A 21,893-nucleotide genomic window follows, 5' to 3' on the forward strand; every position below is an offset into this window, starting at 1 on the left:
CTGGTTCTCTGGCATATTGAAGTCAGCTTTAGAGAAGGAGGAAACTTCTCACTTATATGTGAGCACTTGAGACACCTTTCCTTTTCACATGCAGATTTGAGCTGTGTTCAATTCAGTAAAGGGGACACAGTATAAGAACCAGGAAGAGTCATGCATTAGCATGTCAGTGTATATGCTATTTCAAAAGAAAAAAAAAGCCTGTTCCCACCAAGGATCATGGTATTCCTCCTTTCTTCCCCCAAAATTCCTATTTGAATGATACAAAGGGCATGGCATTTCTCTTAAAGGGGATGAGAAGCAGAAAAGGGAGGAGAGAGATAGTGAGAGGGAGGGGAGATGTGTTGAGTCCTTGATCATAGTATGAACACTGAATTACTAGTAATTAAGTAAGTCAAAGAAAGCCCTGAAACTCTTAATAATTGTACTATTGGGGAAGGGTAGGGGGGTTGTTGTTGTGTTTTTTGTCTTCCAGCACAAATCTTTGGAAAGGTAGGTTTAAAGTTAAGCATTTAAGTAACTGACTGTAAGCACTTCTACTCTGTATTTTGTATCGAGGTTATTGACTGGGTTTTGCCCCCATCCCCTGTTTTCTTGCAGGTTTGGTAATAAGGAAGAATATATGGCCTTCATGAATGACTTTTTGGAACATGAGTGGGGAGGAATGAAGCGTTTTCTCCTGGAGATCTCTAATCCAGATACCATCTCAAACATGCCTGGATTTGAGGGCTACATCGACCTGGGCAGAGAGCTCTCAGTTTTGCATTCCCTCCTATGGGAAGTTGTGTCCCAACTTGATAAGGTAAAGCAGGCTGGAGGCCCAGGAGGGTGAATCTGGCAATTGTATAGTAGCAACAGTAAACACTAGGAAACATCAAGGGAGCAGCTGAAGCCTGCTTTTGGAAGAATTGCTTTTGAGAGGAATGTTTGACAGTGGTATTTCACAATTGTTCTTTCCATGATTTCAGATCGGGGCATGTGAAGTGGTTGGGCTTCAGCAGTAAGTGCAAACAGTTTGCAGCACCTTAAGGAAGGTTGGGTGTTCAATGGTGGAGAGGGCAGCACTTAAAAGTAGACCTGGAATTCACTGAGCAGCCAGTCCTTTCTCATAAGTGAGCTGGAAAAAAAGGGAGAGTATTTGGACAGAAAATGAAAATATTGCAGTGCTCTTTTTGATGCTAATAGAGGTGCTTTGCTGCACATTAGACACTACTTTGCCCAGCTCTGATGGAGTAATGTGTTGGCCAGGCAGATGGTTTTCATGAAAGACCTGATCCAAAGTCTACTGTGTTCTCATTTCTATAGTCTTCAGATTAGTTTTTAGTATACAAGAGGATGTCATGTAAAACCCTGGATCTACTCTCACTTTTATCCTGTAACAAAAGCAAGATGCTTTCTGTCATGTATTGTGCTGGGGTCATATGCATTGTCCAGATTCTGTTCTGCTGATCGCAGTAGATACCACCAACAATAAACATTCTTTCCATTTAGCTATAGAAGGAGAAATGGCAGTCGTTTGTTCTTCCTTAACTTTGCAGGATGCAAAACCATTAAAATCTGTGATAGCAAAGGTAGTTGATAAGACCCAGAAAAGCTGAGCTGTGAATCTTTATTTTTTACAAGTGCTTGGAACTGTTCCATTTCCACCTTTTAGAGGTTGCATTATTTTGTCCCTATTCCATTTATATTATTCTTTCTTTTGAAACTGGAGAGGTGAGGTGAATTGCAATGTACTCTTAATATTTTTATTGCATTAAGGTTTGCCAGCAGTTATTTGTTGGGTATCTATTTTCTCGCAGTACATCGTTTAAGACAAAACAAAAAAAAACTGAGCTTGTTGCATCAGAGTAAATTGAAATGTCCTTGACTCAAAAAGGCAATATATATTAACCTTAGTTAATCTTAGTTTGATAACAATTTATGTTCTTGTTTTTCCATTTCCCTCCTACATACACACAGTGAGCATTCAGAATGTCGTAGGCAGCAAAGTCAGCTGTAAAGACAGTTCAGCAGCCTTAGGAAAACAGGCAAAGTGAGCACTCAAAAGACCATCCCCCGTTTTCTACAAAGTGGGGTAAACCCACCAGTGCAGGGCACACTGTCATCTCCCTCTAAGCTGCTCAGGCATCAGGTGAAGACAAACCCAGCTCCAGTCTTTAGAACTGCAAATGGATCTTTAGATTTGATGTTACTTACTGTGAGCTGCTCTCTGAATGCAACAGTCTTAAATGTCTTGGGCTGCAAAAAGATGAAGGAGCCAGGCCTGGATAAACTCTCAAAGCAGATCTGCTTTGCCCTTTCTTGTAGATTAGATGCATGGATCTATCCTAACAGTCCTTTGGGAGCTGGAATAGTGGTTTGCTAAAAAGAGAATTGAGGGGTGAAGTTACATGCAATACTGCTTTACTGTAGGTAATGACTGGGAAATGATGAGAGAAGTCACCTCAGAGATTTTAATAGACACAGAAAAAGTGCTATGTGGAAGTGTCTGCAAAGAGACCTTTCTTTGGAGCCAAACTGACTGAATAGCAGCTTACAGGAAAAAATAAGGGTATCTTTGAAAAGAATATTGTCTTTGTAGTGGAGCTTTGCTTTTTTCTAAACTTCCAGCACTTTTCCCTTGCTCCTGCAGTCCCAAGAGCCTGAAGATGCCCTGTAGATGAAATAAGTGACCCAAAGTGGGGAGAAAGATACAGAGCTTGAATGAGCAGACTTCCTTGCTGGAAGGTCAGCTCCTCCTATCCTAGGCCTGGCCAACACTGAGCTAACATGTAATTGAACCAGAAGCTACACATATAATCCCAGGCTGATGTGATAATGTTGGGATGAGGAACATTGATGTTTTCATGCAGTTATTTTTCACTTTTAGGTAGGAAGAATGCCTTAATTGTTGATAACAGGGTGCTACAGAAGGTGGCATCAGTGTAGGATGCCAAAAACAAAAACCTTACGAAATGAAAACTTTTCCTTTCTCCATCTCCCTCAACCCTCACAATTCTCTCATGATCCACCTGAATGCCGCATCCCTTTGTCTGTTGGCATGCATTTTCTTTACCACATGACATCCTTTGCCTGGAAAGCCCCCCCACTAGCTCAATGTGTAGTCTTTGAATGCACTTTAATGAATAGATACCATAGTTTTCACTTTGTCCTCACCTGCCCTGGACTTAATTTGCTTTGCATGATAGTTTTGCATTGGAATGGCAATAGTTTTGTTTTATTGAGCATGATTTTTATTTTTGGGGGTCAATCCTAATTTCTTTTCTATTTCCTTTTCTTTCCTCAATGTCTGCTGCACCCCGTTTCGTCTCCTCCATCCATCTCGTCGCCGTGGTTACGCTGCTCCGTAACACTGCATTACGGTCCTGCCACACCCGCACACAACCACCCACCCTCCTTCCTTCCACCTCCATCCCTCCGCCTCTGTGCATCGTTATCAAAAAACTGGCGGATGTCGCGGTGCTTGTTGTCCAATTAGGGTGAAAATTCCTTCCTACAGGCGACCGTGGCAAAACTGGGACCTCTTCCTCGTATTCTTGCTGATATCACCAAATCAATGACCAACCCTACACCAATACAGCAGCAGCTGAGGCGTTTCACTGAGCACAGCTCTAGTCCAAATGTCAGTGGCAGTCTCTCCTCAGGGCTTCAGAAGATATTTGAGGACCCCACTGATGGGTATGTAACATCCAGAGCTCAAGGGAAGATGTGGGATAACGGGGTTGGTAAGCCTGTTAAGGGTTGAGTGCTTCTTCAGCTGAGCTGTCTGCCTCTATCACAGGGAATACACAGTCCTATTAAGAGTTACAAAAGGTGGCACTAGAGACCTGAAGCTTTTTGCTTACTCAGGACTCACACATGTCTCTGGGGGTCAGTGACTTCAGCTGCTACATAGTTTTGCAATTTACTGCAAGTCTGAGTGTCCAGATACATAGTCAGCCATAGCCTTTCCTTCTGGTGATCAGACCACTTCTTTACTGCTAATAAAAAAGATGGGCTGTAGGTGGAACTTGTTACCAGGAGAAGAGCAAAAGTAGTCTCTTCTCTGTTCAGTGCAGTATTCTGCATACTGTAATAGCTGTGCATCTGAAGCAAAAAGCTGTGACATGACAGAGCTGCTAAAGAGCCTTGATACTGTGGTCTTAGAGTAGTTTCTGTCTGAGATATGAGGGCTAGTTTTGCTACATGGAAATGTCTGCATTCTGAGCTTACATCTAGATCTGCTTCACACATCTGATTCACACAACTCCTGTTGAGTTTTCGGACCCTGGCAATACATAATGCTGGTAAAGGGTTAAATGGGATCTGAACTGCTCTGAAGTTTTGCTGAAGACAGAAGTGTCTAAGGGGGGAGGATTTGATGGGAATGGTTTGCATTTCACCTGTAAAACAAATGAAGATGAAGCACTTCTTGAATCAAATGTAATTCTCAACGATAAGTGGTAATTAAGGAAGAGTTCTGACTTGAACACAAAGAGCTCATAAAAGGAAACCTGGTTCCTTGAAGCTTTCAGATGGGGGGGGAGGTTAAATGAGGTGGAAAGACTTCTCTGGGATGGATCTCTAAGGGTCTTGTCTGCTTAAAAATTGACCAAATTCCATTCTGTTCCACAGTGACTTGCATAAGCTGAAGTCTCCAACCCAGGAAAATGTAGATGGATATTTTCGGGGCAAGACCTTACTGTTGGTTCAGCAGGCATCCACCCAGAGCATGACTTACTCAGATAAGGATGAAAGGGAAAGCATCTTGCCCAATGGACGTAGCATCTCTCTCATGGACCTCCAAGACCCTCACACAGCTCACACTGACCATGCTTCTGTTATGCACGATGTGCCTTTGCGCTTAGCTGGCAGCCAGCTCTCTGTCACACAGGTGGCAAACATCAAACAGCTGTGGGAAACTCAGAGCACACCCCAGAGTGCTCCCCAGGTGAGAAGGCCTCTGCACCCAGCTTTGAACCAGCAGGGCAGCCTCCAGCCTCTGTCATTCCAGAACCCAGTTTACCATCTCAACAACCCAACCCCACCAATGCCGAAGGCCTCTGTGGACTCCAGCTTGGAGAACCTGAGCACTGCCAGCTCCCAGAGCCGAAGCAACAGTGAAGACTTCAAACTTAGCGGACCCAGCAACAGCAGCATGGAGGACTTCACCAAGCGCAGCACGCAGAGTGAGGACTTCTCTCGGCGCCACACAGTCCCAGACAAGCACATCCCCATCGCACTGCCCCGCCAGAACAGCAGCAGCCAAGCACAGATCCGCAAAATGGACCAAGCTGGACTGGGCGCCAGGGCCAAAGCACCGCAGTCCTTGCCACACAGTGCTTCCCTGCGGAGCACAGGCAGCATGTCAGGAGTGTCCGGGGCCATGGTGACTGAACCCATTCAGAATGGGAGCCAGTCCCGGCAACAGTCCTCATCCTCTAGAGAGAGCCCTGTCCCAAAGGTGAGGGCAATTCAGAGGCAACAAACACAGCAGGTAAGGAAAGCCTTTTTCCATGTTCATTCTGTTTTGATGTTTAGTTGATTGATGTGTCAAGCTTCGAAGCTTTTGACCTTTGAGTTGAATTGGGTTGAATCAGGAATGCTGGCACTTTAAATCAGTGGCCACTAGCAAGTGTAAGGAATAGTCATCCTTTGTTACTCTTACAAGCTTGGCAAGCCTAGCCTACCTGTTACTTTTGGATGCTTTTGTACTAAATATTAAAAAAAAAAAGTTTTCCATTGCCTGCTGAAAGAAACAAAACTTGAAAATTTCCCTGAATAAAACAAATAGAAGAAGCTTTTGTCTAAATTGTAGCTAAGGTTGCCACGTGAGACTGCATTTGCCCTGTGGTGCTAATTAAAAAGGATAGCTACGTAAAACCAGAGAAATAAGCAAAGAGAAAATATAAACTGCTGCCAAAATAATAAGTAAGTACAGTTATCTTAAGTGTGGAGAAATCTGTGTTTCACCATAATGCAACAATCTATTGCTGGTTCCCAAATAAGTACTTCTTTTTCATTAATCATCCCAAACTATGAATAACGCAAACACTTGCTGGAAAGCAGTGCTTATATGTACCAGCCCCTGAAGCACTTTATCAGTTCTTCATGGGCAATTGTAAATCAAGATTTTCCTGTCAAAAAGCCAACATTCCTTTACCTTAAAAAAAAAATCCTGTTCTGAGTAGTTGTGTATGCAAATATTTTCCTAAATTAGTGTACTGTTAAATAGAAAATGAGTATTTAAATGCTTGGTACTACAGCAAAGGTAGAAAATGTCTCTATTTGTAGGTCTAAGGGAAGGTGGTTGTTTTTAGAAATGTCATGTAAGTGCATTCAGACTTATCAGCTGGGCAAGATGAGGCTCTTGAAGACGCCACCTGCACTATTCCTTGGGGTTAAGTGTTTTCTTCTGTGGTCACTGTGAAGGTAAACATGGTCATGTTTGATTAACCTTACCTAGTACAGAAGGGAGTTTTTTAAGTTCCTGCTTTCCACAAGACCTTCTATGAAGGATGCTAATCTGAAGACAGGCATGAGTGAGGACTTTCACTCCAGAAAATTGCAGCCCCTGTGGTTGGGATGGCACCATGCTGTTGGAGATGGTATATCCACAAGGAGTAGGAGGTTATGATCTTCCTTGCTGATCTAACCCTGATAGCAAAACCTCTGGTGAAGACATGATTATGCAGGGGGAACACTTGTAACCTAAAGCTGGCAGAAGAACTTAGTTGCCAGCATGAGCTCTTCGTTTGCCAAAGATTTTACTGGTATTGCTGTTGGTGTAGTGTTCTTGGCGAAGTCTGGAATGCTGCAGATGTAAGGAGGAGAATCTGGATGATGATGCCTGGGAACCCAGGGCTTCAAAATTACTTTGATACCTCAAGTTCATTAAAGTACAAGGAGAATGGAAGCACCGAATCACAAAGCAAACTTAGTATGCCAAGTTAGTAATACCAAAAAAAGTAATTGCACATTATTTGAAGTGCATATGTTTGTGTCCTTTGGAGCCTGTGTTTTTGGGCATAGAGGGGTTGATAAGTGAAGTATTTTGAATACAACTAAGCCTAGTGTGGAGGTGGTGGGAATTTTTTAGGTGAGTAACAAGGATAAATTTGAAGGATAAACTCCCTTTGCATTTCTCAGGCATCCAGTGTAAACCTGTATTAAATGATCTGATGAGTTTTATTGTATGGTTCTGTGCAGTGTCCTAGCCAAAATCCTCAGGGAGCTGGTGTCATTCCTCAGGGCTTCTTGTGGCAAGTGTCTACACAAATTCACAAAGAAGGCTTTACATTGAAAGTGTGGGGATAAAGAGGGGAAAGTACAGGTGGTATGTCTCCAGACTTTGTGCATACACCTTACTCGGTTGACTTCTGCACTGTGTGTATGTACAAGAAGTATTCAGTTAGCTGTTTGCAAACCTCTGTGTCTTCTCACCTTAGATAGCTGATTACCCAACTGCCTCCCAGTAAATGAGTTACCTTTGCTTGCTTAGCAACACAATGACTCTGCTCTAGCTGCTTTTTACATTCAGCTTCATAGATGCCTGTGACTATGACTGGCTTTAGGGCAGTCTCCTTCCTCTCTCTTACAGGCAATGTTTTTTTCCACTCTACTTTCCATACTAATTATTTCCACTGGATTCATTAGAGTACTTGCTCCTACTTTATTCAGATGAATCAATTTATTCTTTACTTCCCCGCACCCTTGAGAAATGTCTTGAAGTATGCCAAATGGAACGGCCAAAATTTTTTGAGGCAAATTCCATTGCGTCTTTTTAATTGCAAATTGTGTTGTGGAATTTTGTTCTTATTTTTAAAAGAAAAAGAAAAAAGTGAAGTTGGGCATGTTCTTTCTAGGCATGCTTTGTGGGCGTTATAATTATTAGACTCTGTTCTTTACAAGTCCTATTTGTTTCTGAATATAGAGCTAGGCCCTTTGTTTGCTGGGAGAGGTCACTTTTTGCCTTCCATTTCCATTTAGTAGGTAGGTGGGAATAGAAATGTCAGTGTGTTCCCCTGGAAGAGCGGCACAGAGGCTTTTTCTTTTTTTTTCCCCTTTATTATAAGGGGAAAACTCATAATCCATTAGCATGTGAAGTGCTTGCAATCCACTTGGTCTTTGTAGGCTTTCAGAATTTGGCTACTGAAAATATTCTGTCCAACAGCTTGCAATATAGTTTGGCAAGGTTTGCTGCTGATCAGCAGTCTGTTAGAAGGCTGGTGATGAAGATTATAGTCACCCTTCTCCTATCTTAGTCCTCCCTAACTCCAGTAAACAATGACACTGTTCATCCATAGCTGTTCCTAATTCCTCCGGCAAATTCCCTTCATACTCATTCTTCCTGAGGATTCTTCCAGTGCTGGAGTCTTCATCGCTGCTCAGGACAGCTGAGCCATTGCAAGCAGAGTCTCTGGCCGGAGCTGGCGTAGGGTGTACGCAGCATGCACCAGCCCTGTCCTCATGAACACGAGAAACAAAAATGGAGGTTGACATGATCCGTTGCCTAGTCATGTAAAGAAGCTGTTACTCTGTAGAGAGCTCCTGAGACTTCAGATCCCTCTGCCAGGGAACATGTTTCACTTTGGTATAATACTGAAATGAAGCAGTGAGCTGAAGAGCTGCTTGAGCACAAATAGAAGATATAGTTGGGGTGAGGGAAGTTGATCTTTCACATTTCTCAAAAAGTTAAGACAGTATTGCTCTTTCAGGGATAATTATGCTAATTCCTGTGCTTATAAACTTGTCTTTGTCCATGAAAATTGCTTGGAATTTATAGCAAGCCATATTTTCCCTAGCTAGGCAGAGTTCCTTGTTTCTTTTCTTGGCTTCTTTTTCACATGCCCTTAAAAAGGGTAGCCTGTGATGATGTGTTACAGTTCTAGTAACTGGCACTACTGGCCCTGACTTCCTTTCCCAGCCTTGTCTGGGTGTATGTGCTGCAACAGACCATCTAAATCTGATAGGCACTACGGTGATAATGTTACACCTCTTTGCCACTTTTAAGTACTGCTGTGCTGTCTCATATCCAAGTCATGCTCTATTGCCAAGCCTGGCTGAGAAAGCTGCTCCCAAGTCAAGCTCCTCTGTACTCCGAAGAAACCAATCTGTCTTACCTGAACAGGCTGCAAGTGAAGCTTTGTCACTCTGTTTTCTTTGTGAGAGAAATCACAGGTTGAGAAAGCTCTGCTGAAAATCTGGCAGAGGGTGGGTGTGAACAGGGTTTGGAAACAAGAACTTTTCCAGAGAGGAACTAACTTAGGCAGAGAAATTTCTAAAGTGCATTGGTTTTAGAGAGGCTCAAGTAAGTACTCCCAAAGTCAAGGGAGGATGCAGTATGTCTGCAGGAGAGGTTTGGGGGATTCTTTGAGACTGACAGATTCGTGGTAATTTTTCTCCTCCAAATAAACTGTATTTTTAGTTTATTAGCTGATTTGTATGTGATTTCTTCGAGAAATGCTTACAGGTATCTCTGCTACAGGTTCAGTCGCCTGTGGACTCTGCCACAATGTCACCAGTGGAAAGGACAGCTGCATGGGTTCTCAACAATGGACAGTATGAAGAAGTAGAGGAGGACACAGAGCAGAATCCAGATGAAGTCAAGCATGCTGAAAAGGTAGATTTTACTCTGTATGCAGCCAGCTCAACGGCTGCCACTGAGTCCTGTGCACCCTACAGCTAAGTTCAGAATGGCTTTTAGGAGCTGCTGTAACAGTCATGCTTTCAAACACAGGTTGTATTGTCATAACTTCCTGCTGTACTTGCTGTCACACTTACCTGTAATACAGTATTCCATACAGTAGATTACCCCACGTACTGACTCTAGCATGTCAAATGGGTGCAAACTGACACAGCTCCGGGTTTGTATGCTGCAGGCTGGCATTTGGCACTTAAGTGCATCATGAGTCACACCGCCTAAGTATATTAGATCCTGCTCAAGTCATTATTTTTTATGACAACACTATAGCTACAGCATACTGCCATTTTGCTATGCTTGCAAAGCACTTTAGTGATCTTTAAACTACATTTGAAAAAAAATAATGATTGTTAACCCAACTGAGTATAGCTCAGGATATGCTAAGTGATTGTACAAAGCTATGTAAAATGCAATTCAGTCATCATCAGTAGTTGCATTAAAATTTTATGTTGGGCTTCACCTGAGCCAAATGCCCGTCATCTAGGCAGTACAGTGTTTCTGGGCTACATAGAAACATCCATGATCTTTTCCTTTTTAAGCATATTTATATCCAGGAGTAGATACCATTTTTCCAAATACAGTTACATCTATATGCTGCTATGGTGATGAAGTTTCGTAAGAGGTTTGGTATTTTGAGAAGGCAGGAAGTGAGGAGGAGGGAATTTGGTGGACAAGAAGCAGGAACACATGATTGTTAAGAAAGGTGTATGAACCCCCCCAAAAAGTGGAATATGTTGAGATCCATTGTACTACTGCGGAAGTGGTTGTCCATACAGACAGTAAGTAGAACAACAAAACCTCAGCCAGGTAAACTCACAGGCTCTATTCTGTAGTGAATGATTTGTTCTCTCTTCACACATGGTTTCATGCCTTGATTAGGTACTGAAGAATGAGTTATTTGGGTCCTATACCACCCTGTTTTATAAGTTTGGTCACCCCAGTTGAGCACTATTTGCAGCTTTTGTCTGGAAACTGCATGAGTCTGGAGTAACTGGGCATGTTAGCAATCAGGGCTGTGGAGCCATTTCAGAGCCCTTTGACTGCTTAAATTGTGCTACAGAATTACATTCTACAGTGTGTGAACAGCTTAATGCCTTCAGCAGGAGCCTGTGTGCTCCTCGCCTGTGGTTACACACAGTTGCTTGCTTATCATTTCCTTTACTTCTATCAATTTATTTTTCATGGAAAAAACATGCCCTTCTCTGAACAGCAGCAGCAGATTATAATGATCTGATCTTTTCCTTTTTCCTTTGCACCTGATTCTTCTTTCTTTCCATCTGCAGTATGAACAAGAGATTGCAAAGCTGAAGGAGCGCCTGAAGGTGTCAAGTCGCCGGCTGGAGGAGTATGAGCGGCGTCTCCTGGTGCAAGAGCAGCAAATGCAGAAGCTGCTGATGGAGTATAAGTCTAGGCTGGAAGACAGTGAGGAGAGACTGCGCAGGCAACAGGAGGAGAAGGACAGCCAAATGAAAAGCATCATCAGTAGGTGAGGCTTTGGAAAGTTTGGGATTGTGTGGGTCAAGCAGCTCCCTTGTGTCAGGTGTTCTCTTTGAGACTAAAGAAGGTAGTGGCATGGGCTTCTTAACATTTCTGGACTGATACCATCCTGTTTTACAGATGAGGAAACAGGGATGCATATGTGGAAACTTGCCCCACATTGCCAGGAGAGTGAAGGAAAATGTTTAGGAATTTTTAACCCTGGTCTCTGTTGTACTTAAACCAGATCTTTTTGCTTTGTTTGGAATATGTACTCAAGGCAGACAGCATTTTCTGAGAGTTGCATTTTTGGCAATGTCCATTTTGAGAATAACAAGGTTAGGTGATTGGGAGTATCAGATGGATTGATAAGCTTTTCCATGTGCAGCAGAATTCTTCTTTTGCAGAGCCAGGACAATCAGAGAAGTCAGACCAACATACCAGAGCACCTGAAACACTCTGGAATAGTATTAAACCATCCTAACGTGTACTTCCTTTTGCTCATCAGACTCATGGCAGTTGAAGAGGAACTGAAGAAGGATCATGCAGAGATGCAAGCTGTCATTGATGCAAAGCAGAAAATTATTGATGCACAGGTAAGGAGCCTCAGGATCTCGAAGAACCAAGTGTTTTGTTCATAGAACCCATTATTCTCCCCTATCCTCCTGCCCCAGCATTGTTATCTTGCTCCCAAGCCAGTATTGGCCCATGGTGTTGCACATGTGACTTGCCACCTTCTAGGAGAGATTTGGGTTTTATAATTAGTGGAAACTTCACTGTGTGACCCGAGGCTTTGAGACAGCCTGACAACATATCACAGGAGTGATCACTTCTCCACAGCATTTTTGACTTTGTGAGATCCCAACTGGGTAAAGGAATAATGGTGCATTGTGTAAACATTGTTCCAAGTGTGGGCCTGGGAACTCTGGAAAAGCTGTGCCTCATACCAGCATAGTTTAAATTGCCATGTGCATGCATCTCAGCTATGCAAGCTAAAAGCATGGCTTTGAACGTTCAAGTCAAGAAAAGAGAATGCTTGCAATGAAGCATTGCCCTGTATAATGTCATATGTGGCATTTCACCCCATCTGACTGTCCCCGTCAGTCCTGGAGAAACGCCCACTTTGCCACAAACCTGCAGTGCTTGCCTCAGATAACACAAGTTAGCTGTGGAAAGTGGGGCCCAGGGGACAATGCATGTTGGGTGTATTGTGTGGGATCATTTCAGCTTTTCTTCTGTGTGTGCGCTGATCACAGAGAGCAAAGCTTGTACAACAGAACCTGAGACTGGTTTGATATCTGCCTGCCATGTTATGTTTGTGATATTTGCATTTGGAGGACATCTTTCCTGCTTCTGGGCTTTTCAGTAGTTCCAGCTGTAAACTTTCCTTAATACATGATCTTAAGAAGATGACCTGTTTCAGGAATAACTCAAGCTATTTCAGAAGGTTGTTTCTGTACACAGAGAGGAGTGGGAAGAGGGAGCCTCAGTTAAACATTGTTAAAGATGGTACTGGCGTATTAGAGCGTAGGCATTGGGAGCACAAAAGGGCACATAAGTTTTTTCCTGTTGAGTGGCCAACAATAATAGAAATATTTGAGCTCACATGGAACTTTAAGGAATATATGGAGTAAAAGAAAGAAAAAGTTTTTCAAAGCCTCTTAACACTGGGAGCACGCTTATAGCAGATTTCTTTTCGATAATTTGAAAAGTTATGGTTTTCCTGATACCTCTGCCCATATTCCCACAGTTCTTCAGAAAAACTGTTCATGAAAGCTGTGGTTTTGGGTCCATGCCATCTAATCTGAATATAAAACACTTGTGTACAAAAACATGGTACTTCTGCTACCTAGCCTTGCAGAATAAGAAGAAAATCCTACTGGAATTATACCATGTAGAGTTCCTAGTTATTGTGAAAGATACTCTATATGGAAACACCGGTGTAGTTACCCTTGCTAGATGCAGCTCAAGATTAAATCCTTTTTGTGAAGACTTGCACTCAGAATGCAAAGTGGGAGAGTGCAATGCTGGAGAATGAACAGGAATGCCGTCAGCCACTGTGTTTTTTTATTAGTGGGGGGGGAACAGCACAGCAGCCTCCAATCTTGTCAGAGAGGGCCATTTTCTGGAGATAGGCACAGTCAGGGCATCTTGCTGTTACACTGTTGGAATGGCAGTTCATCCAAAGCCTGTTTTCTGAAGGAGGTGATGCCTTTCTCATCTGTCCGAAGAAGGGGAAAGGGGCACTGAGCAAACTCAAAAAGTGATTTTTGGAGGCTAGGATTTAAGAGACTGTGACTGCATAAGAAACTTGTATTTGTTAGCTGTCTATGCAAGTCGGCTCTCAGCATCAGTGTGAGGTTACGGACTAGTGGACCAGGCTGGTAGCTTTCTGTCACCAGCTGGCAGAGAGGACTGCTGCTGACTTGTGAAAGCTTCAAACCCTCAGGGCTGGAAAGGTGTGGTCTTTGATCACACTTGTTCAAATGATGCAGCATTTGTCACCTGCACTGGAAATTGTTGGGAAGGAAACAGTATCGCAACAGTAGAATTAATGATTCCTATTTTAATCTGGCACTTTTTTCTTCTGAAGTAGCTGTTGGCTACTTGGGCAAGCAAGGTCGTCAGCAAACCTTATACTGCTTCAATGTCAGTCAGTACATGGGGGAAGCTTAGTTGTCATTGCCCTGTCATGGGTACCTGCACAGAAGAGGAAACTGGTGAAAGATTCAAAACAGACATACCAGAGGAGCCCAGCTGCTTGCTGGATTCTGTTAGTAATCCTTCTAAGTTGCATTTGGAACATTTTTCTTAGCTTGTGATTCATTTGGTAAAAGGATAGAGCAGCAGCTAGAAAATGAAAGGTCTTTTTTATGTGAGTTTTATGGAGTGGAGTTGGAACCCAGGTTATGACACCTGCTTTGAAGAGTTAAATGGCTGCTAGGAAACAGCAGTAACCCAGGCTTCTTGTGCTTAGTTACATCGGCACAAGATGCTTTTCAGGATTTGCTCTTTTGTCTTATGGTCAGGTGCAGCACCCAGTACTGCATGGATGCACAAGGATAGCCTTGTTCTCAGTATCAGTGCTGTTCACACTGGCTCTGGGCAGCGCCTCTTGTGCGCTGTGGTTCATTCCAAAGGCTGGCTCTGGGCCTCCCTGACTGGGCAGGGGCTAAGTCTGTCTCGACTCTCTCCTTGGAGCAGCGGAGCTGCAAAGAGTACTAGCCCAGTTGCTATTGCAAGTGACATCTCCGCTGTGTTAAATTACAGGTCATAAATGGGGATGAGATAATTCAAACAGGCAAGTAAACCCAATCAGTTCTTTAGCTGAGCAGTACCCAGTCCTGGCCCAGTGCACTGACCTCCTACCCATTCCAGCTTCTCCCACTCCCTGTGCCCAATTCATGTGTGTTAGAGACATGTTAAATGGTTTTTCCTTTGAGTGAGAAGATGCCTCTACTCACTAAGCTCACACTTCTAACACTGATTTTCCAAGTGTAGATTTCCAGCTGTTTTGCGAACTGGCATAGTGAGCACTCGTCAGTGCCAGACAATAACCAGCCTTTCATTTTTAACTCTTTGAAAAGCTATATTCTTTGGAAATAAATTTTAATTTTAAATTGTATATTCCAGGTGAAATGTAGTCCAAGGAGGAAGAGCTTTAACTTGCTGAAGAACGCATTTCTGCTAAAGCAGGATTTATTTCAGCATGGGAGGAAAGACTAAGGCCTTTAACTCCTCCATTGTCTGTTCTCCTTGCTTATATTAATTGGATCAGGGAAGTGCTAGGGCAGGCTATAGCCTGCCTTGCTGTTTGTTAATTCTCATGCCTCCTCCCCCATTTGCTCTGCTATACAGAGTTTGGCCTTTTCAGGACTGTGATACAAGCAGTACCTAAATTCTGCTTTGTTTTTGCACCCTAACACTTAACTCTGTGGGGAAGCCCGCTGAGAAAAGCAAACGTTACCACACAGCTGATGTGCTGGATTCAAGATCTCAAGGGGCTGTTGTAGCACTTGGGTCTCCTGAGTAGTGTGTCTGAATTACCCCTCAATGTTTGTGCCTTCTGTGCATCATTTTTCCTTCCATTTTGTTTTTCAATGGGCTGGACTGGGAAGAGTTCTGCAGGCAGCTTTTTTCATTCCAGTAAATTAGACATTTTCCTTCTCAAATAGAAAAGCCATTCCGCTGATGGCAGGACGAGCACATTTACCTTGGGCCAGCTCTGTTGCTGCTTTGTGTGGCTGGATTTTTTGTTGTTTTTTTTTTTGAGGGTAGATAGAAATTGTCGTTTCTTATTGTGCCACCAACTCTTTGGCTTGACCCCCAGTGCTTTATCTCACTGCAGATAATCTAGCTCTTGGTAGGCTGGGTTTTGTTGATGGGGCTTTTATTTTTTATCAATCTAGTGCATATCCTTCAGCTTTCTGCTGAAAGTGGAGGCTAGCGCTTTCTGTGCAAAAAGAATCAAAACAGGCATGTGCAAACCCTGGATTCAGTGGAGCCCGGGAGCCCCTTTGAGCTGGAATGGGTCTAGGAGCAGTGTGTTCAGTGTTTGTTCTTTGTGTTCTGTCGATGGCATCTCCCCCTCCACCCACACTGCCCTCTTCCCCTTCACCTCAAATAACCCCTTAGTTTTAGCTTTTGGCTGCTTTTTCTCTATGTTGCTATTGCGCCCTCATCCCTGCTGGTGACTGCAGGCTGCCATTACCTGCTTATTTTTATTTATTTCAAGCATACCATGAGTTTATTCTGAGCACACTCCATCCGAAACAGAGACAATGGCTGTTAAACACCACTTGCACTTTCCTCTGCCAGATAAAACTCCACCACTTTTATTTTCTGCTGCCTGTTTCTGTTTTTCTAACATATTTAAAAAAAAAAAAAAATAAATTGGCTATTGTTGTTATTAACACCAACACCCTCCATCCCTGCTCCCAAATGCTGCATTTCCATCTGCCTCGGTTGGAGGCTGTCTGGATAAAGCCCATGTGACTGGATCGATTCACCGACATAACTGACTCACTCTCCCCTTCCATTGAGCAAAAAGGCCAGGAGGGCCTGTGGCACTTAGGAGCCACATTACCCAAGAAAACAGAAAGAGGCAGACATCTCATCTTATCAAAGAATGTTAGACAAGCTGCCTCAGTCTAGAAATCATCTGAAGATGCTGTCACAGCCCCAGGTCCTGGAAGGTCCCCATAAAACAGGTTTGTGGGGCAAAAGAATTTAATTTGTGAAGGAGTTCTGACTTTGTGGGACGTTTGTTGCAGGAGAAGCGGATCATGTCCCTGGACTCTGCCAACACGCGGCTGATGAGTGCCCTGACGCAGGTGAAGGAGCGCTACAGCATGCAAGTCCGCAATGGCATATCCCCCACCAATCCCACCAAGCTTTCCATCACGGAGAATGGTGAATTCAAAAACAGCAGCTGCTAACTGGGCAGATGCTGCCAGCCATCTCCCCAGGAGAAGGGCAAGAGGGAGCAGACTCAAGAAACCTTCAAAGTAGCCCCCCTTCCCCTTACAGGTTTACATAATGCTGCTAAAAAACATGGAAAAGAGAAAGAACTCTGAAAGGTGGGCTTAGATTCCCCACTGAAGGCCAGGAGAACCGGGCTCCGGACAGCAAGTCCTTCCATATCACTGTGTAAATAGAGGGAGCTCTTGGGTCATGTACAGAAAATGCCGATGTAATATACCAAAAGGAAGTGAATACTGTAGATTTTTTTAATTATTGCTATTTTTATTATTATTATTTTTCTCTGGTTGAAAGCACTGCAGTCCTTGGAGGAGGAAGAGGGGAGTGTGAGTGCATGTGTGTTGTGGGTGAGAGAGAGATGAGCAGTGGGTTACATTAGACAGCAGCTCTATATATCAGGCTGACTGATACAAGTACATGAGTGGAGTGAAATAGTAGTGAAATGAATTCTATAAGAAAACTCATTTGCTGGTTTTATTCCCCTCTTCTCTAGCTGTTCTTTACCTGAATGCAAACTCAATAGCAAACATTTTAGCAAGAAAATCTGCCCTTGCTGGATCCTGTACCTAATTTTGGTAGGACTCTGGCAGAAAATGGTCTTTTTGAACAAGGTAAAAACTCGGAGCAGCGAGCTTGGTTCCTTGCATTTGCACATAGTCAGGCTTCCCACCAGACAGACAGAGGGAATCTGCAGTTTTTCAAGGTAGGATTCTTTTCTTTTACCCCAGATCTGATGCAGTTTTATATTTTCTGTTTTGAGAATTTCCAGACCTGTAAATACTTCTTTTTAAATTTCTATCCAGTCCCACTTTATGCACCATGCAGTGGCTCCCTGAATTCAGTCTCTACACTCCACCAGGAACAGTCAGGTTAGTGCTCTGAGGAAAGGGCTAACCAAAGGATGCCCATGCCCAGCAAAGTAGGCTTCCATATGCAAAATTTCCTGTTTTCTTAGAGGATTTCTGTTTTAACTCTTGTTCAGTTTCACTATTTCAGCTACTAGCTTGGGCAGTCTAGTTCCAGTGAAAGATTCTTTCTGCACATTAAAAGATCTTCCATTTACACTGAAGTTTTCCTTTCTCTGGATACTTCAGAGGGATTTTGGGGAAGTTCTGTACACACCATTTTTGAATTAAGGAGTTTTGACCAAGCTTTCATCCCCAGTTGCTTTCAGTTGTGTTTCACAGGCACATACTTCCAGGCTGTATGTGAATGCATATGTGATTACAAAGTGACCTTCTCATGGAAGATAATGACACTCGCAAACTGTAAAAGGTGAACGGTAAATGACACGGTATTGTCAATTCTCATGATTTCATCAAAGGCTACAGTATTTAGTCTGAGAGGTTTTTTTAAAACCCCAGATTCTACACTCAAGTAATAGGGTGTAAAGCTTCACTTTCACTCTTTGGTGTACATTTCTAGCCCCCAGGCTATCAAAGTAAACAAGGTAATTACAACAGCCATTACAGAAATATACTAAGTGAGCATGATTGACCTTTCAAACATGGAATTAGAAATTGGAAGCATTGACTTCAAAACAGGAGAAAACCTTGAGAGGGTACCTCACAGGCTGCTACTAGGAACAAGTTCATGAGGTGACTGGTGGGGGTACCTAGCTGAAACTGTATAGCTTGTGATGTGGAGAAGGTCAGAGCTTATGATCTGATTATCCTTTCTGGCCTTAGTCTCTACAATTGTACTACATTAAAAACATAGGAGTTTCTAAGCCTGTTTCTTGACCTCCTAAAGTGGCCCATGTTGCCTTGAACATGAAGGATTGGCAATACTGAGAAACCTATATTCAGTGTCTGTTGTCAAGTTTGTTCTTTGGAAATGAATTAATCTGTTAATCTATTAATTAGTCTGTTAATTCTGTGGGCAAATGCAGCTTGTGGCGGAGTATGTTATGTTAACTGTTCTGCCTGGTGATTGTGTTACGATATGTCAAACGTCATCACACAAGTATGTTCCATTGCTAACTATGCATAAACACAGAGACTACATCTCCTGCATTGTTGGATGTATAGGAAAAACGTGTATGTATGTGTCTGTCCTAGCAAGGTCTTCTAGAGAACACGTGTCTGCAGCAAGTTGGGATTTGTATTTAATGCTTACTTCTTTCAGATCAGAGCTTCTCTGGCTGTTCGAATGTGACCTGTACTACAGGCCGAGGAGCATTCCTGTCCCATCTTGGTTTATCATAGCCAAGTCAGCAATGTCTGATGCACCTGGGGTTGTGCTCTGCATTTGCTCAGTAGCTTTTACTTTTCCATACTTCCCAAACCGTCTTCCAGCTCTGGGTCATTGCTGACCTCTGATATTTTCTTCCTCAAACTGTGCCTTTCAGTTCCTTCTCCTCTCTATCGTCCTTCATGCACCACAGCCATAGGGAGTCTATTGAGTTTGTATTAATCTGTCTTGTGAGTAGCAATCTTTTACAAGAAACCTTTACAAACAAGCTTTGTGTTGAACATTTTTGTGTGATCTTCATCTCCCCTTCACTATATACTGTAATTATAGAGCTGAATCGTGGGAGATTTGTTCCCCAAGATAGCCTTTTCAGATGGGCACATGTATTGCTTACTTATTACACAGTGCAAACAGCATACGTGTTCTGTGACTGAGGTATGAGAGCATGTGGTCATAGGAATACATTGACTAGAACAAGGCAGAAGCAGAGGTGTCAATTTGGTAGTGTGATTCTAGCATTAATTTGGGAAATGCATTTTGCTGGAGCTCCCTGGCTTTCTGGTAATCTATCAAAGACCACTGGCTGAGCTGCATGGTTTGATGCTGAAGACTATGAAGTGTCCACTTTGGTTTCTGCAGAGAAATGCAATAGGGGCAACATTTCAGCTCTGATTTTTAGAGGAGAAATAATACCTGCCCCAAGATTGATACGTTTTGCTGAGGTCTGCAGTAATGCATCATTCTAATGATGTACCTTCTCCAGTGTATTTCTTAAGCTTGCAGAATACTTGTAGGGAAAAGTTGCTATTCTAAAAGACTCTGACCCATGAGTATTGTCCTCAGAGCTTATTGCTAGGCTGGTTGTTTCCCTTCTCTTTCAGCTTCTACACTAAAGCATACTCCTGTAACTTCCACTGTAGAGAAGTTGCCTGATGACCCGAAGGGGGGTGAAGGTTGCAGACTCACAGTGCTGCAAGACTAAAATTGATTAGCTGCAGAATAAAACGTTGTGCTCCTGACTTCTGCAGGCAGCTGTCTCTCCTCATTTGTTACCAAGCAGCTTTCTAGAGAAATTTTAAGCCACCTCAAGCTGATAACATGTGAAAATGCCAGCTTCTATTTTGTCTGGTCTGATAAAACCACGTGGCAGCCAAAAGGTTGATCTATTTTGAAGCAAGAACGCTGACTGGGCCCGATCACTTTTGGTTTAAGACTAGGAGCCAGTGGCTCTCTGCAGCAATGGGAGCAGTAAATAGCATGAGATCTGATGATGAGCATTAGGTTTTTGTTGATACTTTAAACAAGTGCATCAGGCTGTGTTTAATGCTGTTGAAAGGAACTGCTGCTCTCATTTGGGAACAGCTGTAGCACAGGAAAAATTTAATAGCCTTTAGGAGTAATACTTGTGTAGACTGTACCAGGAGACTCACCCCATCCTGGCATCTCAGTCCTTGCTGCCCACGTTACTCAATGCTGTTCTGGGATGATTCTTGCGAGGTTTCAGAGTTCTCAGCAGAAGCTCAGAGCCAGCACAGTGGGGCAGGCAAATGGAGCAGTGTTTTGTAGCACTGTGACCTTTGACTGTGTTGTGCGTAGTGTCTGTGAAGAACAGAGGAGACCAGAATGGCATGGAATAGACACTAATGGAAAAGGGAGGAAGCACGGCCTGGGAATGCCATCCTGTAAATGCCTGTTCTTTGCAACTCTAGGAATTTTGACCTGTTGGGGCTTTTTTTTTTCTTTAAGGGAAGTAGCCAGATTTCATGTTCAGGAATTACCAAGTGTTACTTCACTGAGGTATTAGAAATGGGCAGCTATGCATAAAAGCACAGACTCATACAGCTACACAATTTGCAACATTGCTCTCCAGTGGCATAACTCAGGCAGGGGATCCAGAGGAGTGTGGAAAGGGATGTGTATATTTTCTAGTTAGAGGATATGAGGTGTATCCAGTAATAAATCCTGTATCCATCTAATAAGTTGTCCAAGAAAGGGGTTTTATTTTATGTTCTTGCAATTGCTTTGGATTGGCTTAGACTTTTTTACGTGATAGATGAATTTCATGTTTTAATGCTTGGTTAGACCCACCAGCTTTTAACTTCATCTGAAAACTCAATGATTGAAGTCCATCAGTTTTACAGCAGTGCCCATGGAATGTCTCAGCAATACTTACCTGCTAAGGTCACCGTGTATGTATGAATTCTGTCTGTGTTCTGCAGAAATGTCTGTGTTGTTCCTGAGAATGATTCCTGTCAGGATTGAACTGTTAAATGTATTTCCATCAGTGATCAGCATGGTCAGCCACAGGTATCCAGCTGAGCCTGACAGAGCAAAAAAGGTTAAATTCAGGCTGATGCCTTTAGGTATTTCCTTCTCCACAGTAAGTTAACTCCCACGAGAGTGAGCATGTCATTACAGATCATGCCTGCCAGGAATCCTACCTGTAAAAATAGATTTTCTGTCTCAAGGGCCTTAAAAAGAGTGTTACTGCACAGAACTGTTTTACAATGATAGCTCTAAATAATTTATTTTTTATTTCAACAAAGTACACCTTTAGAAAGTAATAAACTTGTTTTTCAAGCCGTATTTTTATGCTAGTAGCACTGGACTGTTTGGTCTCTGAGATCCATTTCTGCATTTCATTGCCTGGGTTTGTTCTAAAGAAGATTTATTTTTGTTCTGTGAATAATTTTTGAAGGTTCTTGTAATATGTACAGATATAGATACATTTGAGGTCTTTTATTGATATTCATACAAAGAGTACAAATAAACTTTAACTTTAAACAGTTTTGACTCGGTAAACCTGTGCTGACTTAAAATTCTGCTCTTCTGCTCTCAGGTTGTGCTTGCATCTTGTGTAGCTTCGGAGGGTGGAGAGAAACTCAGACAGCTTAACTTCATGTTTGGGACAGAGTAGCTCCCATTTGGCATCTGAAGCTACCACGGGCAGAGCGGCACGATTACTTCCTTTCCCCTGTCCCTGGGTATTTAGCTGAGGTGGTGTCCAGCGCAGGTCCCAGGGCTTCGTTCCGGAGCTCTGCCTCCAGGGGCCTTCTGAAGCTGT

General features: G+C 42.9%; 1 protein-coding gene across 2 annotated transcripts in view; it reads left to right on the plus strand.

Annotated features, from left to right (window-relative positions):
- Positions 1-21,616, plus strand: part of RASAL2 (RAS protein activator like 2) — a 101,622-nt gene extending 80,006 nt beyond the window's left edge. The window contains exons 11-17 of one of the 2 annotated variants that reach the window (XM_031049945.2): positions 598-799; positions 3,476-3,675; positions 4,612-5,473; positions 9,464-9,598; positions 10,963-11,165; positions 11,664-11,751; positions 16,429-21,616. In XM_031049945.2, the coding sequence (XP_030905805.1) occupies positions 598-799; positions 3,476-3,675; positions 4,612-5,473; positions 9,464-9,598; positions 10,963-11,165; positions 11,664-11,751; positions 16,429-16,593 (1,855 nt within the window). In that variant the 3' untranslated portion in view covers positions 16,594-21,616. The remainder of the gene's footprint in view (positions 1-597; positions 800-3,475; positions 3,676-4,611; positions 5,474-9,463; positions 9,599-10,962; positions 11,166-11,663; positions 11,752-16,428) is intronic. The other variant, XM_005150195.3, reaches the window with a different exon arrangement.
- The last annotated feature ends 277 nt before the right edge of the window (positions 21,617-21,893 follow it).

Source organism: Melopsittacus undulatus, chromosome 6 (genome assembly GCF_012275295.1).
Source record: "Melopsittacus undulatus isolate bMelUnd1 chromosome 6, bMelUnd1.mat.Z, whole genome shotgun sequence".
NCBI lineage: Eukaryota > Metazoa > Chordata > Aves > Psittaciformes > Psittaculidae > Melopsittacus > Melopsittacus undulatus.